This window comes from Sorex fumeus, unplaced genomic scaffold, assembly GCF_029834395.1.
Source record: "Sorex fumeus unplaced genomic scaffold, SorFum_2.1 ptg000030l, whole genome shotgun sequence".
Classification (NCBI taxonomy): Eukaryota; Metazoa; Chordata; class Mammalia; order Eulipotyphla; family Soricidae; genus Sorex; species Sorex fumeus.
The window spans coordinates 19,202,854-19,212,562 of record NW_026606087.1 but is presented as its reverse complement, the minus strand read 5'-3'; the positions used below and the strand labels follow the sequence as shown (position 1 = coordinate 19,212,562).

Here is a 9,709-nt window from a genome sequence, read left to right as displayed (position 1 = left end):
TGCAGGGAGTGGGGTGTCAGTGCTGAACACTTACTCCTCTGATTTTAGGGATTACTCCTGGCAGGGTTTGGGGGACCATAGAGTGCTGGGGATTGAATTTCAGTCAGCTGAGAGCAAGGAAAGTGCCCCATCTGCTGTGCTTTCTCTCTGGCCCTGTAAGAATAAAAGTTTTATATGAATCAGTGATTCCACTTCTTGGTATCTGCCAAGCTAGCTTTGCCTGCATATGCCAAAAACTGTAACAACAAGTCTCACAATTTGTTGTGAGATGTTACTGGTTCCCGCTCTAGCAAATCGATGAACAACGGAAGGACAGTACTACAGTGCAGTGCTACAACTCTTTTCCAAAGTATATTTCTGGTAGGAACAAAGCTCCCCCTAAATCAGCAAGAGCAGGCAAAGCTAGGTGAACAAGATGATCCATGCCCTAATTTTAGTCAGACTCACAATGAGAACGAAAGCTGCAACATTGGCATAAAGTGCTGAGCCCTTGAGGATGGTTAATGAGTCTCCTCTCATTATGAAAAAAATTCAGGGACAAACTCTATTCTCATTCCCCCCGCCCAGTTATATGCTCTAGGCAATGCCAAGATGTTGATCTCTGAGGCATTGTGGGTATAGAGCCCCATAGGAGCACCATCTTGTTATCTGAGGAAAATACCCCAGGAGGCCTGCTGAAAGGTGGCACTCGGTTGAATAAACCATGGCTCAAACTCCAATAACCCTTTGCAGGGAGGCAGTACAGGAGGCACCAGTGTGGACCAGCTTACCAGGTGAGTAGAACTAAGGATGAACCAAGGCAGAGTGAGCTAGGATAGGGACCCAAGAACAGGGAGACAAGGGATCAAGAAGACTGACTGGGTATAAACAAGAAGCAGGGACCCAGAGTAAGGGTTAGCTGGGTACCTTGGCCTGTGGATACTGACAGGTCCTGGGGGTGGCAGGGCATGATTCAGGGAATCTGAGTGAAGGCTTTCCACAAGAAAGCCAGACTGATGCCAGCAGGAATGATGGCACCTGGAGCTCTTCCATGGGCCAGACTCCTGGGCAAGCTGTGTCTTGGCATTCTCCGTAAAGACTCACAATCACCTGGGGCGTGTGACCTTTCCAGGGTCCAAAGCTCGAGACAGGAGGACAGGGCAGGGAAACCCTGTCTTTAGTGTTCACAGGTCCAAACATTTAACCATGATGGCTCACCTGATGAAGGGAAGATCCTGGCCTGCCATGGAGCTTGTTAGGTGAGAAACTGGCTCCCTGCCTCTGAGGGTCTGCTACTAGGTGACATCCACTCTGCCTGCGGACCCCGAGGGGACGCTATGAAACAGGTTCTTTGCGTTAGAAACCACTCATGGCTCTTCTTTCTCCAAGCCCCTCACCACACCAAGGCTCAGGACCCAACGTCAAGCCAGTGGGGGCTGGAGCTGGGCCAGGCATTGGGACTCGGGTTTCCAGGTGGGGTGCAGCCTCTGTTCTCCCCATCATCAGCTGTGACCAGAGGTGGGGACTGTTTCTCATTTTACGGAAGTGGGGGGGTGCAGGTGATGAAGCGGATGGCATGTTGGGGTGATAATGATGATTTTCCTTCTTATTTGTCCCCTTCTGCAGCCCTGTAACTGTCACAGGGACTGGTCTCCATAGAGAGGTTGCGGGGGCTGGTTCTGAACTCTGGGCAACAGGAGTCCAGGGCTGCATTGCTCAGATGTAGTATGAAATTCGAAATAAAACAAGAATCCTACGCTATAAAATAAACGCAAGCAAGAACAGCCGTCTTTGGTGCTTCCTTCCCTGTGATGGCTGTTTGGAGTTTGAAGTAGCTGATGTTCAATTCTTTCAGAAAGCGTTCCCAGTGCCTTTGATCTGCAGAGACCCAGAATATGCCTGGTCACCTGTGATAATCCAGCTCTACCATGGGCCACCTCTCCCTCTGTCTGCAAGGACAGAGAAAGAAAGAAGTGGGGGCAGCCGGAAATAATGATCTTTGATCCTCTGCCTCTGCCCCTCAAACCTCCTTATTTGGCCTCATCCAGATATGTCCTGCATAAATACCTCTCTGAGAACAGAAATATTCAGTTTTGGGTTTTTTTTTTTTTTGTTCCTTTGTTTTGTTTTCTTTTAGCATTATACTTGGCAATGCTCAGGGCTTACTCCTGCTTCTGCCCTCAGGGATAACTCCTGGTGAGGTTGGGGGAACCCTAGAGGTTACCAGGAATGCAGCCCAGGTTATACATGCGAGGCAAAGCCCCTACCCACTGTACCATCAATCCAGCCCCAGAATCCCTTTAGGTATGAGAAAAAATCCACTGACTAAACTTGTAGGAATGAAGTTCAGTTATACTAAGAGATATGCCTCTCAATTTTGCACAAAAGTTATTCTCTTCTGCTAGGTGCTAGGAACATTTCAAAGGCAGGTTAACATGGTCAAGCGTCAGTTCTTAATTCAGTGCTCACCAAGTAGAGACTCAGATGAAAAATCTACTATTTGTAGATTTGTCTAATGTTATTAATGAAACTGAACGGGAAACAGAAAGCCTCTGCTGCTTTCTCCTCTGGACATCTGAAGTCCTGGATCCTTCAGTAAACAGGGACTAAAATAAAGGATTCTGGGTTCGCCATGTAATGAGCCCCCATTAACATCTGGGAAAACTTTATCTTTTTAGGTGCAGTCTTTCACCTTTGGGGGATGTTGGCTTGCAGTTAAAAACTAGAGCCTTTTCCCCCAACTTTTACATTGGTCATTTTGGGCGAAAGAGGAAGTATGGGAAGGAAGAAAGATCAGAGGTACTCTAGGGATATCATGAGCAACTGTTCACGGAAACGTCTGCTCGCCAAAGCAGTGACCCCAGTATCAACATGAACTTGCTGGGAATCTTAGGGACCTGTTCACAGTGAGGGGTGAACAATATTTCTCCCAAGCCTGAGTTGTTCTCTCACTCCCTTGGTTTGTTTGCTTTTATTTGGTTTTTATTAGTTAGAGACCACTTCCTGTAGGATCTGTGAACTACTGGAACTACACCCAGCCATGCTCGGGGGTATATGTGTGGCCCCGCACTAGAAAGAGGTCTTTACTTTTAGGTAGTAACTGCAAGTCAGTTTCCAGAAAGTTCCTCTCTATCAACAATGCCCCCAAGCCTTCCCAGGTAACTTCTAATTAGGGACTAGGGGAGCTTTCTGTGTTGTGGGTTTCAGAGGCCAACAAGGTATGCCACTGGAGTAAGAACCAACCCCTGCAGGGATGTGGGCCCAGCGGGGTAACCATCACACTGTCTTGGATTCTTTCTTGTTACTGAATGTGGCAAAATCCCCTGGACATTGGGACTCTAGTAGGAAATGACTGACTCTTCCCACCAAAAGCATCTTTTGGTGTGATGTGACAAACTGAAAAGAGCTTCAAGCCCAGAGACAGGAAACAGGGGCCTCTGCTTAGAGGAGGCTAGTAGACCCACGGTGCCAAGTGAACCAGAGAAAGGAGCCATTTTTTGGTTAATAATTGCTGGTGTGGGGGTGGGTGGTGTGTAGCTGAAAGCCTCAGAGAAATCAGCCCTCCCTAGCAATGTGATGACAAAGACATTGCTTGTGGAAAACTTTTATTTTTATTTTTTAAATTTTAGTGAATCACCATGAGATTCAGTTACAGACTTACAAATTTTCGTGATTACATTTCAATAAAAAATGTTCGAGTACCCATCCCTCCACCAGTGCCCATTCTCCACCACCAATGTTCCCAGTGTCCCTCCCACCACCCCCATTCCCTCCCTCCTCCTGCCTCTGTGACAGACACATTCCCTTTTACTTCTCTCTCTCCTTTTGGTTGTTATGGTTTGCAATATAGGCACTAAGCAGCCATCATGTTTGGTCCATAGTTTACTTTCAGCACTCATCTACCATCATGAGTGAGCCCTCCAACCATCATTTACTTATTTAAATCAAATGTTAAAAGAATATAGGGGCCTGGTTTAAAAAATCTGATCAGCACCACACTCCCCACTACCACCTAAGATGGCCTGGGGCATAGAGAAGTCAACCCGTGGGCATTCTTCCAGATTATCCAACACTGACCATGAAATCCGTACATGAGCCATTGCTTGGTGCTTTTCCTCACTGCTAGCATTTCCACGCCTGAGGTTGGCAACCTTCTCTGTCTTGTTCAGATTGCCTACCCAGCATATATCATGGGCGCTCTACCCATGCTTGATTAAGAAAGGAAAGGAGAAGTTCTAGGATGAAATGAAGACACAACCCATCTTGGTTGCAAATGAATGCCCTTACACTAATTATACGGTGCCTACAATGTGACTTTCGCCCTGGCTTGTTCTGTTTTTCAGAGATGCCTGGTCCCCAGATGTGCCCAGCCTAATTGAGGATGGAGAAAACAGCCTGTAATGAATCCAAAGCCTCCTCAACGACCTTCTACCTGGTGGGCCTCCCTTCTCTGCCCTCATCCCTCTTCCTCCCTGTCTTCTTCATTTTCCTCTTCCTCTACCTGCTCATTCTGGTGGGCAATGCACTCATCCTGGTGGCCGTGGTGGCAGAGCCCAGCCTGCACAAGCCCATGTACTACTTCCTGCTCAACCTCTCAGCCCTGGACATTCTTTTTACCACGACTACTGTCCCCAAGATGTTGTCCCTTCTCTTGCTGGGGGACCGCTTTCTCAGCTTCCCCGCCTGCTTCCTGCAGATGTACCTCTTCCACAGCTTCTCCTGCTCCGAAGCCTTCATCCTGGTGGTCATGGCCTACGACCGTTACGTGGCTATCTGCCGCCCACTGCACTACCCTGTCCACATGACCCCCCAAAACAACACTGCTCTGGCAGCCAGCGCCTGGCTCACGGCCCTCCTCCTGCCCATCCCTGCCGTGGTGCAGACCTCCCACATGGCTTTTGACAGCATCGCCCACATCTACCACTGCTTCTGTGACCACTTGGCTGTGGTCCAGGCCTCCTGCTCAGACACCACACCGCAGACCTTCATGGGCTTCTGCATCGCCATGACAGTGTCCTTCCTGCCCCTTCTCCTGGTGCTTCTCTCCTACGCCCGCATCCTGGCCTCAGTGCTCCGCATCAACTCCCGAGAGGGACGCTCCAAAGCATTCTCCACCTGCACCTCTCACCTCCTGGTGGTTGGCACCTACTATTCATCCATCGCCATCTCCTATGTGGCCTACAGGGCTGACCTGCCGCTCGACTTCCACATCCTGGGCAACGTGGTGTATGCCATTCTCACACCTGTCCTCAACCCCCTCATCTACACCCTGAGGAACAAGGATGTCAAAGCAGCTATCACCAAAATTACATGTTCCCTGAACCCAAGACCCTCTGGGAAACCCTGATTTATGGGTTTAGATGCTTTGGTTTTGTTGTTGGGTTTCTGCTTTCATATTAAAATTAGCTTATCTTAGGGCTGGAGTGATAGCACCTCAGGTAGGGTGTTTGCCTTGCATGCAGCCAACCCAGGTTCGATTCCCAGCATCCCATATGGTCCCCCAAGCACCGCTGGGAGTAATTCCTGAGTGCATGAGGCAGGAGTAAGCCCTGTGCATCGCCAGGTGTGACCCAAAAAGCTAAATAAATAAATAAACAAATAAAATTGGCTTATCTTTTATTTTTATTGTTAATGGGTAGTGAGGTTTGGGACACACCTGGCCATGATCAGGACTTACTCCTGGTTCTGTCCTCAACGATCACTTCTGGCAATACTCAGGGGCCCCTGTGCTATATCAAGGATGAATTCAGGATCAGCCATGTGAGAGTCAAGTGCCTTACCCCATGTATTATATCTCGGACCCTAACATTTATTTTAGAGAGAATTTTAAAAAGTTTCAAAATTCACCTTAATTGGGTTTAACTTCATCTACTCACAAATACAATAACAGTAGAGAAAAAAGGGAGTGAGTCAGAATTAGAACAGTGATTTTCAAAATACTGTCCCAGACCTTCTCCCATTGTCATAAACAGTACTTTTCTTTCCTTATTTACAAAAGGGAATTGCTAATCAAATTCTATGCAGTGAATACCTAATTTTACAGGGCTGATTGCAACTGTGGTCTTATTTCCATTAATTCAATGGAAATAATTTTCTCCTTTTTTTTTCTGGTTTTGCAGTGGCAGGGATGGAACCCAGGCCCCCACACATGCAAGGCAGATGTTCTGTCACCGAAACACATTCCTGGTCCTAATTCAAGTAATAAAAAAAAAAATCACTGATTCCCAGAAAGTCAATATGTTTGACTTGGAAATTCTATCTTTTCCCTTGTATCTCATATTCCAAAATTTCTAACCATCTCCAGGTCTACTGATGTGTTGCTGTGAGCCCACCCACTGCTCTGATAAAATAGAGTTTAGAAATTAACTTCAAAGGAAACATCTAAAATGCCGACCATCTTCATCTTTGTTTCCTGAAAAGTCACTGCAACTACCAACAGTTCAACACTAGCCACTCAGGAAGTTTGCCTTTGGTAGTTAGAAGCAAACTTTTTTTTCCCTTTTTGGTCACACCTGGCGATGCACAGGGGTTATTCCTGGCTCTGCACTCAGGAGTTACTCCTGGCGGTGCTCAGGGAGCCATATGGGATGCTGGGAATTGAACTCGGGTCAGCGGCGTGCAAGGCAAATGCCCTACCCGCTGTGCTATCTCTCCAGCCCCAGAAGCAAACTTTTATAAACAGTAGGATCATTAAAGTATACAAGGGATTGGGGCTGTGGCTCCTTACTAACCCTGCTTCACCTAAGCACCACCAAGCGTGGCATCTCACAACAATTTATCTTTTAAAAGGGCATGGATTACAGTTCTAAGCATTTTAAGAAATAACATCATTTTTCCCTTTCTTGCCCCGCAGGGAACTTAGGTTTATTGAGTGACTCCCACCACAGTGCTCCCGAGGCACATCCGATTCCAGCAGGCACTTTCAATCCTCTGTGTTGATCTTTAACCTCACCTTTGGCTCTACTTCCCCTCTCTGTTAATATCTTTTATCCCCAAATCAGGCTGTGACTTGTGAAGATTTCTGAGGGCTCTGGATTTTGTAAGTGTAAGTAAAATATTGCTTTTCTCTTTCCTTTATGTCCATTGCAAAGTTATTTTACAGCAATGGCCTTTTTGTATAGACACAGGAATACAGTTAAAGCTATGATTTTTATAACTTGGGAGTTAACTGACTCCAAATAATATTTATTCCTGGGCATCTGTCATATTTACGTGACTTAAGCCTCATTTGCCCTTAGTTCCTAACACCCCAAAAGGGGGTCCTAGTGAGGAACAAGGATGGACCCAGAGCAAGCCAAAAGCTACCCTGGTATTGAAAAGGGACAGGCTAAGTGCCACAAAAAGTATAATAACTTAAAATGCATGATCATGGAGCAAACTCTGTCATGACTCAAAAAGAAGTAACTGAATAAGGACCCTGCTGGGGTTAGGAAAGACTAAACTAGCCTGAGGACTGTAGTCTGGGATATATAGTGAGATGTTCCCAGGAAGATTCACCCTTTAAGCTTAATATCTCTTATGTGTCCATACAAAATGACTAGAAATATTACTAAGAAGTAAACTTAAGATGACGGTTTAAACGGATACTAGCCCAGGAAAGGAGAAAGCAATACATACTTAGATGGAATTCCACTCTTGGGTGGATGTCCTAGCAGGAATCTAGAGTACTGAGCCCTTAGATGAGATTTTTCTCCTTGAGTATCTCCTAGGAAAACTTCCCCTGAAGGAAGTTTACATCTATTCATTGCTTATGATATTGTTCAGCCTCATCTATGTGTAATTGCTACCCCCAACCCTTCATGATTTTTCTATAACTGACACTGTGAGACTTGAATAAATGGCCACCGATTACCAACCGTCTGGTGGCACCTGTTCCTTTGGTTGTCTTTCACCCTCAGCTGGCCTGTGACCACCCACCCAGGAGCAGCGGCAGGCATGCTCTTTCTCTAGCTTATATTTAGACCAGGGTTTCCCTTCCCAAACCTATGTTGGCACTAAAGCATTACAGTCTCCAGTCTCAGAAATGCCATAGGATTCACATTCATGTCAAGTGAGAGCTAAGTAGACAAGTGTGTCCTTATCCACAGTAGACTCTCTATACTTTGGTATACAGGGCTTCTATTCCTTACCCAAAACAGTCCAAGATATTCTTCCTTTTGACTTCAGTGACCAACCCAGTCTCAAATCCCTTTTCCTCTGCCAATTTTCCTCCTAAATACCTCTCGAATTTGTCCAGGTAGGGATATATTGAACATATGTAATGACAGATTATTATTTTTTTTATCTCTGGCTCATCACTAAAAGTTCTTTTTCTACTTGTAGAATTCAAGATTTTGTCAACTAAGGCACAAACTCAAGCCACTTTCTCATTGCACAAAAACCCAAAGGGATGGATAAATGATTTTATGATACCATTCAACATAGGAAATATTTTATTCCTAGATTCAGCTTTCATCTGTCATGGAATTTCTGCTCCAGACAGAAAGGGCTTCTTAGAGCTGAGTGATGTAAGGGGTCTGAGTTCCTTGCTTACTGGAGTTGAGACTCCTGTTTTTTTCTTGAAACCTTATCCAACCAGCAACACTTCTATTCCACAGTCTTGAAACTGACATCTAGACCTCAATAGAACCCAAGGTCTAAGTTAATTTTTTTCCTTAATTTTTATTCTCTTTTGTAAATTTTATTTTTATATAGTTGTTAAAAATAATTTAATACATTCGATATTTCCACACCAATCCCACCACCATTACACCTTTGCACATTATTTTAAATTTTCCTACCACCAACTAAGTCTGCCCCAAAGGCATATGCTAAATGATTTATTTTGCAATGCTTGTTATTAATAGCACTGTAGCACTGTCCTCCCGTTGCTCAAGCGGACCCAGTAACATCTCCATTTTGAGACTTGTTGTTGCTGTGTTTGGCATATTGAATACGTCACAGGTAGCTTGCTAGGCTTTGCCATGCGGGCAAGATACTCTCTGTAACTTGCCGGGCTCTCCAAGAGGGGCAGAGGAATCGAACCCAGCTCGGCCAGGCCGGCTGCGCACAAGGCAGATGCCCCATCGCTGTGCTATTGCTCCAGCCCTTCTTATAAATAATCCACTAAAAATTATCTAAAAAGGTTTTTTCATTGAGGAAAGTGTGTGAAAATTGTTGTATCTCACCTTGGAGCCTTTAAGGCCTTGTGGAAGAGATCATTAATATGCTGTTACAGGTTTACCTTGTGTGCTAATATATAGAGAGAGATATACATATATTTTTTTATCAAGATTGGTTCCTTCTACTTTACGCCCACCAAATGTGTTGTGCTACTGTTGGTATATCAGTGGCATAAAGCATGAGATGTTGCATGGCTGCAAAAGTGACCAAGCACTCCAGAAATTCTAAAATTTTAAATAGGGTGCTGGATCTGGAGTTAAATTTTAAACTGGATGGTGATTTTGGGGTCCAGACACATCTCTGCAGTATGCTGCTCTCTTCCAAGATTTATTTTTGAGTCTCTGATCATGGCCATTAATGAGCTTATATGATTAGAGGCAATTCCGTTCTAAGTTAATTTGATTGGTGGGAGTCAGGGAGGGCTGTGTCATGCTTGGGATTCCTTGGATGCTGTTCCAGGCAGAGCTCAGAGAACCAGGTGATACAAGGGATACAACCAGGTCAAGGACTATGTTTTGAACTCAAGCTGCACTGCCTCTGAGTTCAATTATTAGACTTTAACCTAATG

General features: G+C 45.3%; 1 protein-coding gene across 1 annotated transcript; it reads left to right on the top strand.

The window, feature by feature from the left end:
- Positions 1-4,360: 4,360 nt before the first annotated feature.
- On the top strand, positions 4,361-5,326 carry LOC130025039 (olfactory receptor 2AT4-like). Its single transcript, XM_056115880.1, has one exon. The coding sequence runs from the start codon at positions 4,361-4,363 to the stop codon at positions 5,324-5,326; it is 966 nt and encodes a 321-aa protein (XP_055971855.1).
- Positions 5,327-9,709: the final 4,383 nt, after the last annotated feature.